This window comes from Carassius carassius, chromosome 16 (assembly GCF_963082965.1).
Source record: "Carassius carassius chromosome 16, fCarCar2.1, whole genome shotgun sequence".
Lineage (NCBI taxonomy): Eukaryota > Metazoa > Chordata > Actinopteri > Cypriniformes > Cyprinidae > Carassius > Carassius carassius.
Window position 1 is genome coordinate 24,028,149 of NC_081770.1, and position 24,781 is coordinate 24,052,929.

At 35.1% G+C, this 24,781-nt stretch overlaps 2 protein-coding genes across 3 annotated transcripts; both read left to right on the plus strand.

The window, feature by feature from the left end:
• Positions 1–4,211: 4,211 nt before the first annotated feature.
• Positions 4,212–12,717, plus strand: LOC132160208 (atrial natriuretic peptide receptor 2-like). Its single transcript, XM_059569949.1, has 18 exons — positions 4,212–4,257; positions 4,498–4,643; positions 5,190–5,262; positions 5,473–5,599; positions 6,443–6,529; positions 6,686–6,829; positions 6,918–7,039; positions 7,188–7,272; positions 7,661–7,709; positions 7,804–7,914; positions 8,075–8,194; positions 8,589–8,682; positions 9,022–9,109; positions 9,913–10,052; positions 10,145–10,297; positions 10,383–10,481; positions 10,722–10,813; positions 12,217–12,717. The coding sequence occupies exons 1-18, from the start codon at positions 4,212–4,214 to the stop codon at positions 12,322–12,324; spliced, it is 1,884 nt and encodes a 627-aa protein (XP_059425932.1). The 3' UTR covers positions 12,325–12,717.
• A 198-nt stretch (positions 12,718–12,915) lies between these two features.
• Positions 12,916–24,502, plus strand: LOC132159970 (afadin- and alpha-actinin-binding protein-like). 2 transcript variants are annotated; one of them, XM_059569662.1, is made up of 12 exons: positions 12,916–13,083; positions 14,483–14,629; positions 14,750–14,953; positions 15,030–15,140; positions 15,229–15,364; positions 18,835–18,910; positions 19,015–19,195; positions 19,277–19,424; positions 19,598–19,728; positions 23,469–23,642; positions 23,730–23,841; positions 23,936–24,502. In XM_059569662.1, the coding sequence occupies exons 2-12, from the start codon at positions 14,507–14,509 to the stop codon at positions 23,995–23,997; spliced, it is 1,458 nt and encodes a 485-aa protein (XP_059425645.1). In that variant the 5' UTR covers positions 12,916–13,083; positions 14,483–14,506; the 3' UTR covers positions 23,998–24,502. The 2 variants fall into 2 exon arrangements, with proteins under 2 accessions (XP_059425645.1, XP_059425646.1); XM_059569663.1 differs by having other exon boundaries at positions 19,289–19,424.
• Positions 24,503–24,781: the final 279 nt, after the last annotated feature.

Sequence of the window (24,781 nt, forward strand, 5' to 3'; positions counted from 1 at the left end):
TTCTGCAGAATGTTTGTCATCATCCACCCTAGTGTTGCTCCTGAAACTCTAATAACTTTTTAGTGGAATATTATAAAGAGTTATTAAAATGTTAAAACTGTTCTTTTACTTCCAGTGAAAATGCAGTCACAGTTTTGCTTAAAGTTTGCTTAAAATCATGTTTTGAAGTCCATTTGCTTGTTACAAAAAAATTGTGAAACATATGTTTCACACTTGGATTAGTTTTTATAACCTGCAATTGACAAAGCTGGAAATGTTATTCAAAGACATTTTTACAAAAGATTTTTTACTTGTTCAAAAGTTTGGGCTCAGTAAGAATTGATCTGTTTATTTTATTTCTTTATTGTTATTTTTTTTTTAAATACATTTTAAGTTTTTTTTTCATCAAAGCTGCATTTATTTGATCAAACATAAAGTAAAACGGTTTTGTTAAATGTTTTTTTTCCTTTTATTTAAAATAACTGTTTTCTATTTGAATATATTTTAATATGTAAAATGTGCATTTTCTCAATATTTTTGTGTAAAACATGCATTTTTCATATATATTTCCCATGATATCTTAAAATTCAAAAAAGGTCCTAAGATCACTTTTGATCAATGTAATGAATTATTTAGAAATAAATACTACTAATGCATTCTTGCTGAATAATAAAAATTCAAAATTTAAACAGACCCCAGAATTTTAAACAATACTGTATGACTTGCACTAATCTAGTGGATAAAAAAAAAAATACTTCCAGACCATAGTGAATGTGGCCTTTGTTTATTTTTTAGTTTCTTTAATAGCACAATTTGGATCCCGCCAACTATGTTCATGCTCATTACAAGCAAATATCTCATTTGACAGTACAAGACTGCATTTCAAATAGTACAGTACATCGTTTTATATTGTTTTTGTGGAGGCTGAAGGTGAGTTGGTTCTCCTTGGGAGAGTGAAGGGGCAGAAAGCCACTGTGTTTATGATTAGCACCAGCTCTCCGGCTGATTGAATAATTACCGGGCTATTGAGGCCACGAGGAAAGAAAGAAAGACGGAATAAAGGAAAAGAGGAAGCCCCTACTTACCAAGTCAGTCTGCACTGTGCATCCAAACCGACAAGCAAGACAATATGGGTCTGTGGGAAACCTGCTCTGTCCTTTTCCTTCTGGTAAGTGTATGATTTTGTAATATGTTTACGATTCAGGGGATATATTTGATCACTTGGACGGGTTTAAAAAAAAAAGACGATGGTGGTTTGTTTTTTAAGATACCCTGTTTAACAGCGATGGTGTAATCAGCTTCACTGCCAAAAAATCTGTCAGTGAATGGACTGGATCAGACAGAGTCACCCATGGCTTTTGTGTCTATGTCAGAAACACTTGTGGTCAGAATAAGGCAGTGAACGACAGACCTGGGAATTATATTTATTTGCAATATATGCAATTTATTTATTTACTTCCCCCCACCCCCCAGCCTGTAGCTAGTTTTAAGTAATTATTTTGATGTTATTTTAGTCCCAGAAATATTAACACATTTAAACAAATAATTGTTATGTTGTGTTTTTATATTATGTCCCAGCATTTACAGTGTGTGGTACATATTAACACTTGTTTAAATCAATTCTTTTCTTTTCATTATCCAAGCATACACGTGGTATTAAATATTTAAGGTTAGGTTAGGCTAGTTTCGTTTTCCCAGCATGTTCTTTGTAGAAACTAAGACTTGTGTGAAGTGTGTATTTTCTATATGTAGCTTTATTTCAATGTATTTTAATTTATTTTCATTTCTAACGCTGCTATGCCAACTCTGCTACTAAATGGATCAAATTTAGCAATATTACAGGTCAGAAGTATTCTGCTTGATTACAGTTTAAGGTGATTGAGGAAGTAAGAATGGTAAACATCCGAAAGAGTTGGCATAAAAGCACCAATCCCGAATAATGACGATAATGAACTGGTTTCAGATCCTGACTGCTGAAGGCTGGCATGACCTGGACAACACTGAATATGACTGCTGGCCCATAGAAAAACCAAACGATAACAACATGATTAGCTGGCGGTAAGTGCTGCTTTTTAGGAAAATGCATCTAATTAGCTACATTCAGTAGCTTTCATTGTTGTTGCTAATTCTCTAAAAGAACAGTTCATCCAAAAATGATATATTTTTGTCACTCTCATGTCGATCTAAACCAGTAAGACCTGTGTGTATGTACGTACTGTATGTATATGGGGTCACACAGTGGAGTCAGCTGTCTTAACCGTCCGTGGTTTGTTTACTGCAAACATCACATGACCCCTTTAAAGAAGACAAAAATTGTTTTGGTAGATCACTTGGAGATTTCCCTTTTAAGCTTCCTTAAATTCCTCGCACCTTTTGACAGGCTTAGAAATGGCTTGGGTTCAACGTCCACCAGAAAAGGTCACGGATGGGGAGGAGTTCAATGTTACCTACTCTGTCACTGCCTCGGATTCCTTTTATGAATACGCCGTTAAAAACAAGATTTTCCAGTTCAGGTGAGCGCGACACAATGTGACACAATGCCGGCCTTCTCAAATGTGCTTTATTGTGTGTAGAAAACACTTTGTACTTCATTGAATGTTCAACTTACCACGTGAGCTTTTCTCAAATGTGATATGGTATCACAATGAATGAAATTAAACTATACCCTTGACTTTCTCCCACAGTAATGCCTCCGAGGACAAAAGATTCTGCCTCGAGCACGAATGTCCCGCAAACTGGAACAACGCCAATGAAGATAACTGCTGCGTTTACCACGCCAACATTCACTCCTGTCCTCTTGCACTCATGGTCAGTGTTGTGAAGCCAACAGAAAGGGCTCTGTCACACTGCTGCTGAAGTTTTTGAAATTAAAACTAGGCTAAATGTAGCACATTTTGGCATCACATCCGAGGCCATAAAATGACAGTACTGAAGTATGATGTATACCAGTTATCGTTGTCATACAGTAAATGCCCTGTGGATGTTGTGTGTACGAGCATGTGTGTGAGTCTGAGTGTTTCTAAACTACTTATGCTTCGGGGACAAATTCACTGAAATGATGTAAGCTAAATCTTAATCATGTTGTCATTAAAATGTGGTTCCAAAAACAGCAACAACAAACAAACAATTAGCAACCTAATAAAATTAAATAATATAATAAAATAAAATTAAAATATTACTTGTATAAAAACAGAATTGAAACGTGAATTAAATCTCAGTTAAATTAAACTTAAACGTATTATTATTTAAATAAAATCTAAATCATTAAATTATTCATTTTAATTTAATTAATAACTTCAATAAATGAAACCTCAATAAAATTAAAACAATATATAAATAAATACATATAATTGAATATACAGTAATTAAATCTATAAAAAAATCTAAATTAAATAATATAATTGAATTATAATGCAAAACATGTCTCTTGTGCTCAACAAGGCATTAGATAAAATACAGTAAAGGCCGTAAAACTATGAAATATCATTACAATTTAAAGTAATGGTTTTCTATTTTAATATAGTCTCAAACTTAATTTATTCCTGTGATGTGAACATGATCCTTCAGAAATCATACTGATATGCTGATTTGCTCCTCAGGAAACATTTCTGATTATTATCATTGTTGAAAAATGTTGAGCTGCTTAATATTTTTGTGGAAACAGTGATACTTTTTTATACTTCAATGAACAGAACAGTGTTTATTTAAAATACATACTTTTGGTACATTATAACAATTTTTACTGTCACTTTTGAGCTATTTAATGCATCCTTGCTGAATAAAAGTATTAATTTCTTTAAAAAATTACTGATCCTATTCTTTTGAACAGTAGTATAATTTTGGTTTATATAAGCTTTATAGGGTTCTGATTTGTGGTTTACTGTATAATATATAAGCTTTATAAAAACAACTGAAGTCTATGGTTGGACCATATATTTAGTTAGGTGTGTGTGTGTGTGTGTGTGTGTGTGTGTGTGTGTGTGTGTGTGTGTGTGTGAGTGAGTGTGTAAGAAAGTGCAGACGGGAGGAAGCTCATCGAAATTGTAACCCACACCGTATCCAAAGCTGGCAAGATGAGCCAACTGCTCTGGACATCAAAGGTTACAAGCATTTCATGTAATATTTTATTTTATTTTATGGTGACTTTATGGTGATTGTAATTATTTGTTACCCAGGTGGTGCTGGTCCATTTAGAAGTTACATGAGTCATTGCTCATATCAAAGTGGGACAGATGCATGCAGCACTAGAGTCCAAGGTGTTAGTAGTCAGCGCTCAAGGTTAGCATAACTTGTTAAATGCTTTAGGGATTTACGGAAAAGATGTCTTTAAACAATTGGTACATCAAGGATATAGATGCAATTCAAAATAAATGTAGTGTTTGATTAAGCAAGGTTAATTGTTGACCTACTCTAATACTGGTCCAGGAAATCATTAGTGTCATATGAGAACAAAATTAAGGTTTGTCCAGGGATGTTTGTCTAGCTTATGTTGTGTTTTCATTTCTACTTGTGTGTCAGTGTGTGGCAACGGCATCTGTGAGCTGGAGGAGAGCTGTCTGACGTGTCCCGCCGACTGTGGGGTTTGTCCCATGTCCACATCCATCAAAGTGGCCATTGGGCTTTCTGTGGCCTTGTTCTGCAGTGGTTTCTTCTTGACGCTGGTGGTGAGAATGTCGGTTCAATACTTGACAATGATTTGCAAGTCGATACAACTTGCACATGATAAAATGGGAAGGAATAGATACAATGAAGGAAGGAATAGATCAAATGGAGACTCTTTTGATTTGAACCAAGTAAGCAATCAACTCAAATCTCAGCAGCCACATTAGCAACATGCATAGCAATGCTCTAGCAATTACCAACAATACCCAACAAGGGTTTTTCATATTTAAGTACCATTCACATTTTTTTACAGAGCCTCCAAAGAGACATGGTTACGATAAAGATATGAGCTTTGGAAAAAAAAAAATAACTTGCGAAACTTTTGCATTTCCCCAAGAAATGTAGCGTTTACTTTGGTTACTTGCAACACCTTTGTGTTTCTCCTAAGAAACTTTGTGTTTGCATGCATCTCACAGTGTTTTCTATCACCACGTTCCTTTAGAGGCTAAAAAACTAGTCAGTAATGTATTTTTCTGGCTAAGTTGTTACATTTGTTACAAACCATAATACTTGTGTTTTCCCATCATGAGTTTTTTCCCCCTCCCTAGTGGCTGCAATACCAGAAACAGAAAATGTTTTGGGATGAGAGCTGGATCGTCAACTACAATAATATCATGTTTGGTAAGAGGTTTTAGTCTCATCCACTGTTACATTAACAACAACACTGTTTGTATTATTTGATATGACAAAACAATTCTTAGTTACATTTTCTTTTTTCTAACTGAACATCCTGTTTCATGCCAAAATAGAATTGGTTTTCTTGGTCATGAAATACTTTAGCATGTATCCTGAAATAGCTTTTGGGCCTTACAGGTAAAGTGTGTTCCACAGGTTTTGGTAGCACCACAAGTCTTCAGACTGTAAAGAGGAACTCCAGTGTGAGTAGAGTCACAGATGTGACGGTCTGCACTGCAGTCAACACCAGCTTCAGACCACGCTTCATTCAGGCCGGCATCTAGTGAGTGTTTCCAGTGAGACTGCCTCTTGGGTATCTGTAATGGTCTTGTCTTGTCTGTTTTTTGTCTTGTTATTTTTTTGTTTGTCATCTTGTTTTATATCTTGACTTTGATTTGTTCTGTCCGTTTTTGTCTTGTCTTGTTTTTTGTCGTCTTTTTGTTTTTGTTCGTCTTGTGTTTTTGTTTTGTCTTTGCTTTTAGTTTTTTGTCCTTTTTATTTCTTTTTTTTGTGTTGTCTTTTTTGTTTGTCATCTTGTTTTTTGTCTTGACTTTGATACGTTCTGTTCTTTTTTGTCTTGTCTTTTTGTTTTTGTTTGTCGTTTCTTTGTTTTTTGTGTTATTTCTTTGTCTTGTCTTTTTTGTTTGTCGTCTTGTTTATTGTCTTGACTTTGATTTGTCTTGTCTTTTTTGTATTGTCTTTGTTTGTTTTTGTTTGTCTCGTCTTTGTTTTGTTTTCCCATTACTTTCTTTCATTTGTTTTTTGTCCTTTTTAAGTCTTTTTTTTGTTGTTTTGTATTCTTTTTGTCTTATCTTTGTTTCATTTTGTAATTTTTGTTTGTTTCTTGTGTTTTTTTATTTTATTTTTTTCTTGCCTTGCCTTTGTTTTTATGTTTTGCCTTTTGTCTTTTTTGTTCATCTTGGGTTTTTTGTTTTGGTCTTTTTTCCCGCTTGTATATCTTGTCATTTGTTTTGTTTTGTCATTTAGTTTTTTTATGTTTTTGGTTTGTCTTGTTTTGTTTTTTTGGCTTTATCTGGTCTTTCTTGTTTTGTCTTGCCTCATTTCTTGTGTTGTGTTGTCTTATATCTTAAATCTTTTTGTTTTGTGTTTTGTTTTGTTTTTACAGTGATGGAAAGACTGTAGCTGTAAAACACATACAGAAGAAACACTTTACCCTCACCAAAACAATCAGAAAAGAGGTCAAAGAGGTCAGGTGTGTAGCTGTACCCACAGTTTTTGCAAATGAAACTACACTGAAATCAGATGTACTTTTACTTGGAAAAGTGGCTTGTTCAAGATTTTGTGATAAGTAATTCAAGCCAAATATTAGGTGAAAAAATTAAGACTGTTACTGTTTCTTTTTTACCAGGGAGCTTGATCATCCAAACCTTTCCAAGTTCTTAGGAGGCTGCATTGAAGTTCCTTCCATAAGCATTATCACTGAATACTGTCCAAAGGGAAGCCTGGCAGACGTTCTGTTGAACGAGGATGTCCCCATCAATTGGGGTTTTCGGTAAATCTGTCTTGTGGCATTGTGGGAAAGCTCTTTAAAAGCTTCCGGATGGTACTTCATAAATAAAATGAACACTTAATGCCTATAGATTGTCGTTTGCTACTGATATTGCTCGAGGAATGGCTTACCTGCATCAGCACAAAATGTTCCATGGCCGTCTTCATTCACGCAACTGTGTGATTGACGACCGGTGGGTCTGCAAAATATCAGGTACATCACTTTAGATTTTCTAGAGGCGCACTTTTTAGATATATTACAACTTGAGTAAAAAATCTGAAATAAGACATATAATATTTAATAATACAGATTACGGACTGATGGCCTACAGAAAGGAGGACTTTGAGTACATGAGCATCAGTTTGCAATGTCTGTCGCATTTATTGCGCACCAGAAGTTCTGCTGAGAATCAGCACCAGTTTCACAGCCGCAGCTGATGTGTACAGGTTGGAGAAATGCTTGAACCTTATGTATTTTTAACCATTTATTTAAATTAGCATTTTTAAATATTAAATACTTTTGTTTTAGCGAATAAAAACATATTTATTAAATACATATAACGTTCATTTTAAAATATTTAATATTTCTCATTAAATTTGCTTAAGTATTAATAAGTTAATAAATAAAAAAACTTAAAATTCACATTTTTCAATTAATTCAAATAAACAAACTAATAAATAAATAAATAAATACACTGCCTGCCAAAAGTTTGGAATACATTTTGTATTTATTTATTTATTTTTTTTGTAAAGATGCTCACCAAGGCTGCATTTATTATTTATATATCTCTAAGAAGCATGAAATATACATTTGTCTTTCCTTCCTTTTCTCAAGCTACTCGATTATCTTGGTGGAAATCGCGACTCGCAGTGACCTTATTTCAGTAAGTATTCGAGTATCAGGAAGGTGCTGGGTTTTTTTAGACAGTTTTTTGCATAAAAGGCTGATGATAAGAAGTGCAATTGTTGTTCCATGAGCAGGAACAGGCAGATTCAGTGGTGCTTGATGTCATGTGGCACCGATCACTTCCCAAACTGAAGGCTGGGAAATCAGACAATGATTGCCCAGATCCTGTTGATTACTGTGAGGTTTGTATGGACATAATTGATGCATGCTGTTTACTTAAGCACATTTCCTCTTGCGGCACGTTTCGTTGAAGATCAATTACTTCAATGAATTGCTGTTGATGCAAATGTTTACCATGCCTGATTAAAAGATGATAACTGTGGATAATCAAATTTCACGCAGCTGATAAAGAGATGCTGGAACCACAATGTGACCATGAGGCCGACGTTTGAGCAGGTGAAAAAGATTCTTGATAAAATGAACCCACACAAGGTCAGCCCTGTGGATATGATGATCAACCTGGTATGTATCTCATCTAATCAAGTCTTACTTTTACAGTTATTAAAATAATACAATTACTGAAAGCGCAATAAGCATAAAGTGACTGGCCACAGAATAATTTGAGGAATTATATGCACCAGGTATTTATTTAATAGTATAATAATAGTATAAATTATTACTGAACAGACTGCAAATAGAGTATATATATATATATATATATATATATATATATATATATATATATATATATATATACATATATATATATATAATGTCTGTGTGTGTGTACTGTACATATTGAAAATTGTATTGTAAGATATAAAATATTGAAATATTGATAACTGAAAACGTGCTACTTTTATGTGTGTGTGTGTGTGTGTGTGTTTATTTAATTTTAATTTTAATTTTTTTCTAGATGGAAAAGTACAGTAAACATTTGGAATCTATTGTAGCCGAGAGAACACAGGATCTTCTTCAGGAGAAGCAGAAGACTGACCGTTTACTCTATAGTAAGGAAGTGTATTTAAAATTACACTGGGAAAAGTGTTTGTGACCTATGAAAGTTAATTATTCATAATTTTTATTACATAAGATAAAACACGTCAATAAAAAAAGATACTTAATAAATGTTGTCCAAATGGTTCCACCTAGTGGACATTTAAAAAAACATGTGCTGTGACTGTTTCCAGCTTGAGGTACACACACACACACACACACACGCACACACACATATATATATATATATATATATATATATATATATATATATATATATATATATATTTACAGTATATATACACGTATGATTAATATATTTTTAATTAATATATTATTTCTGTTGGTGACAGGCATGTTACCAAAAGCAGTGGCTGATGATCTTCGTCAGGGACGTACAGCAGAAGCCCAAAGTTACTCCAATGCCACTGTATATTTTAGGCAAGCATGAAAATTATTGATATATTTGTAATAAATATTTGCTTTTAGCGGCAAGTGACATTTGGTTAAATAATATAATATAACATAATAGATTAATAAGTACAGTTACTTTTTATAAAATGTATTTTATGCTCGCCAAGCTTGGATTTACAGTAAAAATAGTAATATGAAATACTTAAATTAACGGTTTTCTATTTTAAAATATTTTAAAATGTAGTTAAGAAAAACTGAAAATGTTTGTAACAATTTTTTACTCTTTTTGCTATGCCTTTACACACTTTAGTCACTTTTGATAATTTTAATGCATTATGCCTAATAAAAGTATCATATTCTTAAAAAATAAATAAATAAAATAACTGACCCCAAACCTTTGAACTACAGTATGTATTGTATCATAAATGTTGTGCTGTCAAATGATTAATCGCATCCTAAATAAGTTTGTTTACATTATACATATATGTATGTGTACTTTGTATATTTATTATGTATATATAAAAACACACACATACAGTATATATTTTGAAAATATTTACAAGTTTATACATTTATATATCCATATTTTATGTTCATATTATATATATATATATATATATAAACATAACATATTTTTCTTAAATGTATACATGCATGTGTTTGCACATAAATATTCACAGTACACAAACATGTGTTATGTAAACAAAAACTTTATTTTGGATGCAATTAATTGCGATTTAATCGTTTGACAGCACTAATATATATCAGCACTAATATATATCAGTATTATATCAAATATCAGTGAGTTATTTTGTGTTTCTATTGGCCAGTGACATAGTGGGCTTCACCCAGCTGTCCGGCTCCAGCACCCCTCACCAGGTTGTGGATTTCCTCAACAAGCTTTACACCACATTTGATGACATCATCGACAACTATGATGTGTACAAAGTGGAAACTATAGGAGATGCTTGTGAGTGCGGTTACAGAGGTCCAGCTTCCTCTGTTTGCCACACTTTTGCATCAAATTACACATAAATCAATGAAAAACCACTCCCTTCTCAGATATGATGGTCTCGGGAGTACCGAAAGAGAACGGGATCCATCACGCTGGGGAAATCGCCAGCATGGCGCTGGACTTGATCAGTGTTTGTCACGCGTTTAAAATCCCACACAAACCCACCACACAGCTTAAGATACGAGCTGGCATTCATTCAGGTCAATATAGCTTCAATCCTGCATTTGTCCTGAACTTAGCATCAAGCTACCTCCTCTGAATGAGATGTATTTCATGTTATCTTAGGTCCCGTTGTAGCTGGGGTGGTTGGCACCAAAATGCCCCGGTACTGCTTATTTGGCGACACTGTAAACACTGCGTCCCGTATGGAGTCCACCAGTGAAGGTATTTGGGCAAACGCAGCTGTTTGCGCAGAGTCAATAAGTAACTGATCCTGTCCGCCATTTCTGGGGGAGTGGAATCTTGTAAATATTTGCACTGTTTTATTGGTTAAAATGTAATAAAATTGAATGCTGTATCCAAATATTTCCCTTTCTTGAACTTCTGTAGAGATCAAACAAAGCTAAAGCTTTCTACCACATGTGCTTTTCTAATCGTCTAATCATTGTTTTATGATGTTTGCAGCTTTAAAGATCCAGTGCAGTGGCTGTACAGCAGATCTTCTACACACACTTGGTGGATATGTGTTGATGTGTCGTGGGTCTCTCAATGTGAAGGTAAAGCCCGAGACACACTGCATAACTACATCATTGCATGTCGCACTGTGCCACATGGATCTAATAAACTTGGCTACGACATGTGACTGGACGATGATGACGCCTATTGACTCGTACACTACAACGCACGTTACTATAGTAGAATAAATTGAACATGCGCAAGTGGTAATCAAAAAGAGCATGATAAATCACACTTGTGTGCTGAAAAAAAGTGTTTTTTATGTTTTAGCATCATGTCGCATTGATTTCATGTCGCATTTTTATTGGTTGGTCAGTAAACGTGGTTCGTAGCAGCAAAAACACTGTCCGATGATCTTACTGTATCACAAATTAAAATTTTCTTGAGGAAGAACAATACAGAACCCCACACATGGCATGCAGGAAAAAGAATTGTAGGCTAGATTGTGTGCACGAATTACAATTTCATTCCCTCGATTTATAAATTGTGCGCACAATTTACTAATTTGTTTCCTCGATTTGCTAAATCGTGCACACGATTTATAAATTAGAGAGAATGAATTAGTAAATTGTGTGCATGATTTAGCAAGTTTAGAGAATGATTTATCAAATCGATGGAACAAATTAGTAAATCGAGGGAACGAAATAGTAATCATGTGAACGTCTTAGTACATCGAGGGAACGAATTAGTAAATTGTGCGCACAATTTATTTATTTGTTTCTTGCATGCAAGACAAGCAATTTGCACTAGTAAAATAAATAGTCACTTTAGATTTCATGCAGACTTTAAACACAACTAAAATAAATTCTGGGGAATGTGATATTTTTGTGAGAGAATGCAAATTTTCTCAGGGTTATGCAAAATCCAAAAATGCAATACTTTTTCAAAAATAAAAATGTCTAGTGAGAAATTGCTACGATTCTTAATACATTTGCAAGAGAACGCAAAAAGAATTTTTTTTTTTTTACATTGTATTATCGCTTGAAAATATGTAATTGCTAGAAATGAGTAGTGAGCGCTTCGAGGAGACATAGTTGTCTAAATTATTTGTGTACTCCTTTATCTGTAGTATTTATGATGCTTTTATTATCATAATATTTTATATTATTAACAATAGATTGTATCTTTTTATTCAGAAACTGATCTGGTATATTGCAGACCTTTCTAACAAATCAATCTGCTATTGATCTTTTTCTTCCTGAGATGATGGTATGGTCCCCTGAGGCTGAACTGCAGACCTTAGCGCAGATGTGATTTATCTCAATTAGGACTCGGTCTCAGCTGGCTTTTGTGTTTTCACTTAAGTGATGTCTGTTCATTATGCACAAGTGAATACACACACCCTGTGCTCTGTCACTCTTCCCCCTCTTTCTTTCTTTTATATGATGATGTTCTTCGGAGTATTGTGTTTAAGATTTACTAATTGTGACTCTTTGTTAAACAGGGGAAAGGCGAAATGACAACTTGGTGGCTGGAGGCAAAAAGAAGCCCCTCAGACCCTTTGTTCAGTGAAGACGAACCTTTGGGTCTTCCTGTTCCTGTTAGCAGTTAACTGATGTGCTACGGTCATGACAGAAACCTTAACAAATAAATAGAAATGTTTACCAGATATACTAACTGACTAAAATGTATACTTACTGTTGGTGTATAAGCATGTGCTATTACATTTTATTGCTGCTATGCTGAAATATTGCTGCTGTTATTGTTTCGTGTATTAGACAAGGTGTTGTATATGTTGTGTTTGGAAGATTTAAAATGTCTTTGTCATACGAAAGGCAGACGTGCTCGTAGAGGCAACTTTTCATTAAGTATTTGTGGTTATTTTATCTTCATTAGTCCAAAGGTTGTATTTTAAAGTAGATATGCTGGAATAAAATATTCAAGCTGATTTGTCTAATGCAAGTGTTCTTAAAAATATTGAGTTTTTGCAGTGATAAACTATATTTTAGCACTACGTTACTAAAACTATAACTATATCACAATAAACTAAATTACTTTTATTACAGAAACTAACCTATTTTAGTGTTTAGCCCCTGCATTGACTGCGACGACGCCTATTGGTGGATATTCTGCATGAGTTCAGCCAATGACACGCCCTCGTTTTCGTTGCATGGTAACGCATTCGCTGTTGAGTGTTTTCGTTCAAGGTTCTGCTGCAGGAGCCTGCATCAATGTAACGACGTGCCACTGTAGGACACTTTATTACGCAAATTATCTGGGAAAGATGTATCAATTTGGACAAGATGTGCCGAATGTCGGGAAATGAAGATGACAAACCTCACGAGTGCTCTTGAATGCCAAAAGATACGCGGTAAGTGAACCTCTGGTGGTTTGCAACTCAAAGACCTCGTTTGTTAACCACAACATCTGCATGATATTCTGAAACGCTTTTATGGCGCATGATCATTATGCATCATTATTTTTTGTGTAAATTCGGCAGAAATCCTTCTGTTCACCTTAACCTACTTTAGATCTGATCATGGTGTGCTCTAGGTGTGTACTAGCTTTTCATGGATTTTTATATTTTAAGTCGTTTTGTGGAATATGCATTTAAACACTGTCTCAGTACTCACCTATTTTGAATGAATTTTTATTATCCATGTATTCATTCAATCACGCATTCATTTATTTATTGTATAGTTATAAAGTTTCATAGCTGTTTGCAATGTGCATGGACTGTCATTTGGTAAACTGTCATTCAAAAATGTACTCCTTTTTTTCTGATAGAGCTTTAGTAAAAACACCTATAAAAATAAATATGAAAATTCATTCATATTAACGCCGTGCCCTATTTTTGTTTTTGTTTTACCACACTCATTGACAAATCAGGGCATTACATTTAGTATTTTATAGTTTCCAATTAATGGAATAGTAAAATCTAATTTTAGAAAACAGTGGAAATGACTGTACACTGTTAAAAAAAAATAGAGCCTTTTACAATTGCCATTGACGGTTTCATGGAACATTTCCATTCCACAAAAAAAGTCTTTATAGTGCAAAGGGGTTCTTTAGATTTTATAAATGTTCTTCACATTTAGAACAGTTCTTTTAATTTTATGAACTTTTCACTGAAAGGTTATTAGAGAAACCAAAATGGTTCTTCTATGGCATCACTGCAGAAAAAAATAAAAATAAACTCCTAATTTTCTGTTTATTAATAGTTAATAAGGTAGGATTATGTTTAGGGATTTAGAATATGGTCATGCAGAATATGTGTTTTATAAAAACAGCCAATATGTTAATAATACAGGCATGCTAATAAGCAACTATATAACCTTAAACATATATAGTGAGAATTGGTTGCTAAGCTAAAGTGTTACCATTTTTTCTCCTTTGCGGAGCTTGACAAATGTAGTAACAGCAGGTTTAGAGTGCTAAGGCTGAGTAAATAACATATCATTAACATTTGCATTTGGCATATTATTAAAGTTTTCAGCACATGGGTGAAGAAAATAAGAGATTTTAGCTGGCGCTCCAGATAACCAAAGTCTCGTGGGGAAAGGGAAAGATTAGGCGACTCAAAATACCGTGGAAAGTTATTTTAAGGACAGGTACCGTCCCCATCTAACCTAATTTAGAGCAGTATTCCATTTCACTCAGAACCAGTACCACATGTACTTGACAAATCTTTACAATTAATAGTGCATCTTCTGATTATGCATTATTTTATACAGCTAACTGTTTGTTTATATTTCTTGTTCTTTTTTTAGAACATATAGGCATTATTGACTACAATGTCTCCTTCAAGACTCTACACGGCATCTGTCACGCCTCCTTTGCCTTTAAGCTCTTTCAACGTCTCAAGCAACTTCTGCACGGAAGAGAATGTCTCTGAGTGCATTCTATACATCAATCAGGTAGGTGGACTTTTATTTTTTTGCAACTTGTCTTTTGAGTTTGAAGAAGAAGAGGAATCAAAACGAGAACATACTTGAATCTCGTATTGTTGATGGACTTGCCACTCTTTCCATTCACAGGAGCTGTCGTCCCTGTGCTTTCCACCAATTTTCCAAAACTCAGACAGCATTAGTGATCTGAATGCTGTGGTTGCCCTAAACAACATATATGACTTGGTTCAGCTCCACCGTCGAGCTGTTGGAATGATGGAGGAGCTGGAGGTGGAGCAGCTCAAGTCCAGCAGTGACCTCCACTACCAACATCTCACCAACTCCAGGCTAAAGGTGTGGCTTTTTAATCACACTTTTATTTTTTATTACATTTATTACATTATTACTATGAATTTTCACTGTTTTGCAGGACCAGCTTGAACTTTCGAAAAAGGAAAACATGCGCTTGCATGAGCGAGAGCGTCAGCTGGAAACAAATGTAAAGACTTTGCAAAACTGCCTAAAAGATACAAAAGAAGAGGTATGAAAAATGAACGAGTAAGCTCTGATGTCATATACTGTTTTTTAAAAAAAAAATGTTTTATCAAACATGCTTTTTACTTTAATAGGTACAAAAGCTGCAGGGTATCATTGCAAGTCGTGCCACGCAATACAACCATGACATTAAGAGAAGAGAAAGGGAGCACAACAGAGTAAAAGAGCGCCTCAATCAACTACTCATTGCCAAAAAGGAAAATAAACAAGGTAATATGTATTATTTCGAAGGGGTCATGACACGGGAAATCAAATTTGCCTTGATCTTTTGGCATATAAGAGGTCTTCGTAGCATTAAAACATCCTGGAAGTTTCATATCTCCAGCATTTATTTAATCAAGCTCCAAAAACGACTTTTTGGATCTGAGGTGTAAGCTGACATCATCTGGGCACAAACATTTGCATAAACTCTGCCTCCAGAGCAACGCATCGACGAATAGTCATCTTCTCACCATATATCCCACCCACTGGCATTCAGTCGGTTAAAGGGATAGTTCACTCAAAAATGAAAATCTAATGTTTATCTGCTTACCCCCAGGGCATCCAATATGAAGGTAACTTTGTTTCTTCAGTAGACCACAAACCAAGATTTTTAACTGAAACCGTTGAAGTCTATCAGTCTTATGATGTATGCGGATGGGAATCATGGCTAAAACATACAATAAAACAAACAAAAAAAAAACGTACACAAACAAAACCAAATTACACCCTGCGGCTTGTGTCGATACATTGATGTGTAAAGACACAAAACGATTGGCCTGTGCAAGAAACTGAACAGTGTTTATATAATTTTTTTACCTCTGATTCACGCAATGTCCAGACTGTTAGAACTCTACTGAGCACATCCTCCTGTGCACATTCTCAGTACCAGGTGTGTGATTCGTTCTTGAACGATTCGTTCATTTTGAACGAATCTTTAATGTGACTCGGGAAGAACGAGTAATCTCGGGGAGTGATTCGTTCAGTCGCGCATGCGCATTATTCTACAGGTTCTGTTCTAGTAGTAGTGATTCACCTGTCAGTCAATGCAGTCTTGAGCCGGAAAGAGAATTGATTAGTTCATAGTTCGGGTCTATCGGGTTTTTGACTCGTTCCTTAATCACGTGACAGCCACATACGCTAAAACCAATGCAATATGAGCCGGAGAGAGAATTGATTAGTTCATCTCATGAGTCTTCGGGTCGGGTCGAGTCATTCCTTAATCACGTGACAGCCCCATACGCTAAAACCATAGACAGTAAAAGAATGCAGTATTGAGTCGGAGAGAGAATTGATTAGTTAATCTTTCGGTTCTTCGGGTTGTTTGTTCTTTTGTCCCATGATGTGACAACATTGGCTAGAGTAATTATTAAATCAGATTGTCTGTATAAACCATACTTTTGTAACATATGACACTTTATAAACATTAAAAAACACTGTGTACATACTTTTGAATTGTTGTTTATTGTTTATTTTTGTGCCAGAAAAGCTTTGTAACAAAGAGGACAACTATTCCAAAATAAATCAAAATAATAAAAAAGTAAATAATTAAAAATAAAATTAAAATTAAAAGATAATAAAGCCACAGGGTCTAATAACCTTAAGAAATGAACTTTAAAAGTACAATATAAAAAAAAGAAAAAAAAAAAGAAAAACTAAATATTGCACAACAAGCTTTGCTTTTTTTATATAATAATTTAAAATGAATACATTTTAAAATAAATAGCACTTTTGTGCCAAAATAAAAACTTTATATCAAAGAGGATAACTATTCCCCAAATAATTTTAAACCATTTAAATAAAAATAAATGAAAATTAAGAGATACTAAAGCTACGGAGCCTTATAACAATAACAAATTACCTTTAAAATCACAACAACAACAAAAATATTGCACAACAAGCTAGTCTTTTTCTAAATAAATAAAAATAAATAAGCTTTAAAATAAATAACACACCGTGGCTATATTTTTAGGACTTGCTTTAAGGCATGTTTGCATTAAAAAAAAAACAAGCTCCCTGACCTTGGATGGGCTGAGTCTGTTTCTTCTATCTGAGATAATCTGCCCAGTTTTAGAAAAAATTCTTTCAGATGGCACAGATGTGGCCACAATGCAAAGTCTTGTCTTTGTGACTTCAGAAAGGCTTTTGTATACTGGTGAACATCTCCTCCACCAGGCCAGAGGGTCTGATGTGCGGGGTAAGAGTGGCTCTGCAAGGTAGGCCTGCACCTTTATAGCATCTGATGTCTTAGAAGAGGTAGCAGAAGACCTCAAGCTTGCTACCCTCTCGTCAAAGTCTTCCCAAAACATGGCCCCTGCACTGGCAGTCGCACCGGGATCTGAACTATCCTCCTCACTCTGAGCTGGGTTAAAACTGTTAAAGCTGAAGTTATCATAACCTTAATGTTTTAAACTAACATTAGTAATTCAAATTCAAAATTTTATTTGCTTTTTTTTTCTTATACATATATTACACCAATATGTCAAGTCTGCCTAGGAAAAGCAATTATTATACCAGCAAACTCAAAATTGGAGTAAAAATGAACAAACTAGCATAAATACTTTTTATTGTAAGCTTGAATTATTATATTATTATATAGTCTAGTGTTTATTTACCGATAGACAGTCAAAAAGACAAATTAATCAATATTTTATTTATAACATGGTTTTATTTATTTATAAAATAATAACAAACCACAGATCCTCAACAAACAGTAACAAAAACACAGTGACAGAAATAGCGTATGGGGCTGTCACGTGATTAAGGAATGACTTAAACCCGAGGACTTCTTGTCAGATAAGAGGTGAGGTGAGCTAATCACAGACTGAAGACCCAGGTAAAGAATGATTTTTTTTTTCTGTATCTTATAGCATTTTAGTTTTGTATTGTTTTTAGTGGGATCAACGTTTGCATAAGTACTAGATGTGTTGGGGAAGTAACACATAACATTTTCATTACATTTTGCTAAAATGAACGAAATGACTCGAAAAAAGATTCGTTCATTTTGCTGAACGAGACTCAAAAGTCCGAGTCAGTAAAATGATCCGAACTTCCCATCACTAGTGTGTGAGACATCTTCTTCTTGCTTTATGGCGGATCGCAGACTTATAAGTGCATTACTGCCACCTATCTCTCAATGGACCATTGACACTCTATCTACAATCTCAATTAGGAGTGTCAATGGTCCACAGAAATAGGTGGCGGTAATGCACTTACAAGTCTTGTTTTTTTTGGCATCTATAAGACTTCTTATACAGTAAAATAGTAATATTGTGAAAAAGATTCAAATGTTAAATAACTCTTCTATTTTAATATATTTTAAAATGTAATTTATTGCTCTGATAGGAGTGCTGAATTTTCAGCATCAGGCTTCAGTGTCACGTGAACCTTCAGAAATCATTCTAATATTATTCTAATAATAATAATACATTTTGCCTTTGGACTGTCTAATGGATAATTATAAAGTTCACAGGAATAGCGTTTATGTGAATTATTTTGCTTGTAAGATCTCATTTAATCAGATGAATGTATCTGTTCTGAATGACAGTGTTTATGCTGATATACATTCAAAACCAGTGAAGTTCACTTTTGACTTTATTTGCATAAAGAAACAATTAACCCAAAATTGAAAATGTGTAATTATTTTGTGACCCCTAATATCAATTCAAAATCTTTTGAAACTGATTTCTGTTTTGTATTAGGAATGGAAGTTTTGAATTATATTGGAAGGTCGGATGGTAGGAGATGTCTTTGGAAAACTGGAAAAACTGAATCCAGGTAAAATACATCATTTTGGTTGTTTGTTGGCATTTTAATGATTCTATTTATAGTTCCCATTCACTATATATCATATGACAACTTTCAAAAAAAATTTTATATAGACACGAGGGAGATATGTACAAAACTCTTCTCAATGAATTTGATAACCGTCAGAGGGATCTAATGGTGGAAAACATAGAGCTGAAAAAGGTGCTTCAGCAAGTAAAACGAGAAATGGTGGGGGTTTTAAATTCAAAGAAGATGAGCCAAGAGGAAGAGAAGCAAAGCAATGATATGGATCAGGTACAGTATGACTGTCATGTCCATAACAACCATTTGATGATACAGCTCATAATTGATTGTGTTTGCTAATGATTGGTTCAGTCAACTCTGCAGACAAATTCTGATGAAGATGAACTTTTGAAAGGACATCATGAGATGACATGTGATCATGCTCGGGAGAAACTCACCAACAGCATTCGTCAGCAGTGGAGGAAACTCAAGCACCATGTTGAGAGATTAGACAGCCAAGGTAGAGGATACCATTCACATACTTTTTAAGGCAAATGGAATTTTGTTCATCATCGTCTTTTCTTTATCTCTTGAGCAGCCTTATCACCTAATGCACAGAACGTTACACATTAGACACACAAAACTGTTGTAAAAATAAAAATACAGTGAAAGGTGTTGTATTTTGTGTACAAGCATCCATGGTGCAAGATGGAGACAGTGAAGAGGTGATCTCCAAACAACTTCATGAAGAGGAGATGGAGAGGCTCAAACTAGAAATCCAGCAGTGTAAAGAGTTCATTCAGACTCAACAGCAACTTCTCCAAGTAAGTAGACGCACAGTTTCCTTAAAGGGTTAGTTCAGCCAAAAATCTAAATTATGTGATTAATAACTCACCCTCATGTCATTCCAAACCCGTAAGACCTCCGTTTATCTTCAGAACACAGTTTAAGATATTTTAGATTTAGTCCGAGAGCTCTCAGTCCCTCCATTGAAACTGTGTGTACGGTATACTGTCCATGTCCAGAAAGGTAAGAAAAACATCATCAAAGTAGTCCATGTGACATCAGAGGGTTAGTTAGAATTTGTTAAAGCATCAAAAATACATTTTGGTCCAAAAATAGCAAAAACTACGACTTTATTCAGCATTGTCTTCTCTTCCGTGTCTGTTGTGAGAGAGTTCAAAACAAAGCAGTTTGTGATATCCGGTTCGCGAATGAATCATTTGATGTAACGGATCTTCTTGAACCAGTTCACCAAATCGAACTGAATCGTTTTAAACGGTTCGCGTCTCCAATACGCATTAATCCACTAATGACTTAAGCTGTTAACTTTTTTAATGTGGCTGACACTCCCTCTGAGTTAAAATAAACCAATATCCCGGAGTAATTCATTTACTCAAACAGTACACTGACTGAACTGCTGTGAAGAGAGAACTGAAGATGAACACCGAGCCGAGCCAGATAACGAACAACAGACTGACTCGTTCACGAGTCCAGAACCGTTTCTGTCCGACGCGTTCGATTCGAGAACCGAGGAGCTGATGATACTGCACATGTGTGATTCAGCGTGAAGCAAACCAAAATGCAGAGCGTCTGAACCGAACTGATTTTTTTGGTGATTGATTCTGTGCTAAAATTAATAAGCAAAATTGTCTCTGTATTTAACCAGCCTGGTAATACCAAACTCTGCTGGCGGGGCGCCTGTCTGAAGTTTCTGTGTTTCTACTGTAAACACAGGAATGCTGCGAAAACAAAACCATCGAGCGAAATACAGGAGTGAATATGGCAGTTCACAATCACAATTATCGCATTGCCGGACTTTGGCCTCCCCAGTTTCTCGCTAACGATTAGTAACAGATGATAAATTTAACTTTTCCCAAAACTTGTCGGGACTCGGGAGTAGGACTACAACTTCACCTCCATTCAAAAATATGAAACAAACACTCTTCTTGTTCAGGCTTCAGTTGGCAAATGCCCGGAATATTCTCCACAACAGAGAGAATAGCATCCCGTGTCTCCGTGTCCGTTTTCGATTTCCCTAACCTAAACTACAATCCTTAATTCGGTGCTTAGCGTCTATGTCACGGCTCTCAGCCCGCCCTCTGTTCGTTGATTGGCTGGCTGTTTCGAAGCCGGAGGAAAACAGGGAGATAGTTTGCTATCTCAGACTGAGTACAGAAGCGAACTGAAATTGGGCGGAAGGATGAAGTCTGATGTAGACTTCAATTTAACTACAAACAAACCATTTCAAAAGAAACGTGATATGTAACACATACGCAAGTTTTGTTGTGTCCTTGCTGGGATTATTCCAGCACCCAAAAGACAACTAATACTGGTCCATCAGCACACCAGCATCCCACGCTGGTCCCAGCATGCAAAACATACCTTATGCTGGTCATCCAGAACACCTGCTCACGGTGCTCGGGACCAGCAAACTAGCAACCAGCATCTCATGCTAAGGACCAGCAACCAGTATACCATGCTGGGGACCAGCAAACGATGGTGTAATTGTCTAAATCAGTGGTTTTCAACCTGTGGGTCGCGATGGTATTTGCAGGTGGGCCGCCACACTGTAAAAAATGAAACCGCTCATTTTCCAATTGAGTCTCAAATACTAAAAAGTCTTGTAAATTGTCTTATAAACAAAGACAGTGTTGTCTGCTATTAAACTAACTTAGCCTTTTATGTTTGATATTTGTAAACAAACATTAATTTGATAATGTGGTGATGTTTTAAACATTCTTTTTTTTGTTCCAGGAAACAAAGTATCTTTATTGAGCAGTATCTATGCATCAAGTTGCCTTACTTTTTTTTAAAGTATTCTCAACAGCTTTTTTTTTTACACTGCAATTAATATTAAAATAAATAATAATATTGTTCATATATGTACAAATGTCTGTCATAACATAATAACATAATTTCATATATATAATTAAATAACAAAAAATAAATATTAAACTGTAACTATGCTTCCACTATTCGAGCTCGCTGTTAAGAATAAACCGCCGATTTATCTTAGATATTTTTGCTGCATATGCTACAGGACAACAGCAGTTGTGCCAAGTGGTGCCAGCCGAGTTATTTTCTGTTCATTGTCAGTTTATTCAATAAAGACAGTTAACAATCTAGCTTCTGAGTACTAAGTTATTAACCCAACAATAGCAGGGTCAGTTAAATTTTTTGCAGTGGGCCGCACAAACATACGTGTTTGCTTGTGTGGGCCGTGAGTTGAAAAAGGTTGGGAACTACTGGTTTGAAAATAATTCACTCACTTAGATATCACTGCTTTGTGTCACGTCAAAATAAAACTTGAAATGGCCTGAAAACGTGATGACTGTGTCAGTTTGTGAGTTTTCAGCTTGATGAAATTCAAGATTTATCTTTGTGTCTGTGACAGTGTTTACAGGGCTTTTATGACGATGACCCGAAAATAAGTTGACTTAAAAAGAACAGCTAAATATCAGTTCACAAATAAAAAACAGAGTGTCTTTTTACCCAACGTGCAAATAGGCCACCTTGTTGGCAGAGGCTATTTAGACTTACTCCGTCCACCAACGTAAGATTACTACAAAAGACGATAGTTTATTAACAGCTCCAGTGGTGTAGATGGTTTGCCGCGATTGACCCGGGTTAGATTCCATCTTTTGACCAACTTTGTTTTTCTCAGGTAAGTGTAGGGATGGACTATATTGCCCCATTATGGTGGCATCCATTTAATAATTTAAATTAAAACGTTCATTTACACTCAATTATTATTATTGCCATGTGATGAGTGGGGCGGGGCCGAGAGCCGTGGGAATGGAGCTAGGTCTCGAGTCCCACGGAGGAGATTGGAAGGATACAAAAGAGGAGCGACGACATTGAAGGACGAGAGAAGACCAGGCCTGGATTTTATTTTGTGTTTGGTTTTTATTTGTGCTCGGCAGTCGTCCGCGAGGGGCTGTCACACTGTTCTGTCTTTATTTTATTATTAAAGTCTGATTTCATTGTCCGCTGGTTCCCGCCTCCTTCTTCCCGTGATTATTAAGTTTTTAAGTTATTACATGCATATTGTTTTATAATGTACTACAGTACGAAGGTGCAGATGATTTCCACTATTTAAAACCATGTTTTTTTTGAGTGAACCATCACTTTAAAATCACAAGCAAACACAAGGAGACATGCTTTCTTACACTTTTTTTTTTTTTTATAATCCAAAAAATCTGATTCCAATATAAAGAACCTTTGTGCAGTAGAAAGATTTTGTGATTGCTAAAGATTCTTCATGGAACCATTAATGTCAGTAAAGAACCTTTATTTCTAAAGGCCAGTTCACATCACATCGACACAGGCAACAGCTGACCGAGTACAGTACATCACTTCCAAGATCCAACAATGTTCAATCGGTAAAAGCAAGTGCTAACTAATGTTAGCATACACCAAAAGGCACACCAATCAGGCAAAATCTGACGAACGTGTCTGTTTCCATTTGTTGGTGTCTGTCTGTGAAGTTTGAATTGGCCTGAAGAATTTAGACCAGCTTCACAAGAGCAAGAGAATATGAACATTGTTTTACTTTTTACAGCAACAGCTCAACACTCCCTGTGATGAGGAGACTGCAGCTGTTCTGAATGATTCTTACATGTTGGAAGAGAAGGAACGCTTGAAAGAAGAGTGGAAAGTGTTTGAAGAACAGAGGAAAAATTTTGAAATGGAAAGGAGAAATTTCACAGAGGCTGCCATCAGATTGGGCCACGAGGTTTTGGCTTATAATTGGTTTTAATGCACTTCTGAATTAAGCTCTTAATTATCCTGATTTTAATCAAATTTTTCTTTTTCTCTTCAGAGGAAATGTTTTGAGGATGATCGTGCAATGTGGCTCAAACATCAGTTTCTTAACACAACATTTGCAGACCAGATGAAACCACAAAGTCGAATGGCTGATGAATTTTCTAAGCGTGAGTGATTAGTTTATCCTTCTTACTAGCTTAATTTCTCTTTGAAATAAAACTAATCTTGATGATTTTTTTATTTATTTCCTGATTTTGTCAGATTCTGGTCGTGAAGAGAAACTCATTTCAATTTCTGGTAAAGTGAGCAAATCTCATCTGTAATCCCATCCATGGAACTGCTTGCAGATGAACCTACTTTTTTTTTTCTAACACCAGAGGAGAAATACCAGGAACCAATGTGAATGAGAATGAAGTCTGCAAGTATCTTTATAAAGAACTTTTATCATATGGACATGAATATTAAAGGTGTGGTTTATTGTTATTTCACTCTTTTAACTTTAGGCATAAACAATATCTGCAAAGTTAAGAAACTGAAAGCTCAGTGCAAACGTAGACACTGTCTTTTAAAATTCTGGCAGTTCAATGCCTACAAATATGGCTCGTAGGGACTACAATGAACCTCTTCCCGGGTTGGTGACATCACAAGGCATTTACATAAACCCTGCCCCCGGGAACATGCAACAAAGGGGTGAAGCCATGCTGCGCTTCTTTAGAGAAGAGGAAGAGTTGCTGCCATGCTGTTAAAACTAGGGGTGCACCAAAAAATCTATTCATATATGAATCACAAAATATATGAAATATGAAACTGATTCACAAGTTTAAATATCAATTTCTCTCTCACCTGATTCAGATCATCATCGGACATGTTATTTTTTTACAGTGCAATTACTATTAAAACAAATAATAATATTGTTCATATATGTACAAATGTCTAAGTCACAACATAATTTCATATATATAATTAAATAACAAAAAAATAAATATTAAAATGTAACTATGCTTCCACTATTCGAGCTCGCTGTTAAGAATAAACCGCCCATTTATCTTAGATATTTTTGCTGCATATGCTACAGAACAACAGCAGTTGTGCCAAGCGGTGCCATCA

Excerpts from the sequence above, each read along its gene's own strand:
- LOC132160208 (XM_059569949.1), top strand. The coding sequence starts at position 4,212 with ATGCATGCAGCACTAGAGTCCAAGGTGTTAGTAGTCAGCGCTCAAG. Across the intron at positions 7,273-7,660 it reads GCCGCAGCTGATGTGTACAG|CTACTCGATTATCTTGGTGG; the intron begins GTTGGAGAAATG and ends CCTTTTCTCAAG. Across the intron at positions 9,110-9,912 it reads AATGCCACTGTATATTTTAG|TGACATAGTGGGCTTCACCC; the intron begins GCAAGCATGAAA and ends TCTATTGGCCAG.
- LOC132159970 (XM_059569662.1), top strand. The coding sequence starts at position 14,507 with ATGTCTCCTTCAAGACTCTACACGGCATCTGTCACGCCTCCTTTGCCT. Across the intron at positions 19,196-19,276 it reads AAAGCAATGATATGGATCAG|TCAACTCTGCAGACAAATTC; the intron begins GTACAGTATGAC and ends TGATTGGTTCAG. Across the intron at positions 23,643-23,729 it reads CCATCAGATTGGGCCACGAG|AGGAAATGTTTTGAGGATGA; the intron begins GTTTTGGCTTAT and ends TTTTCTCTTCAG.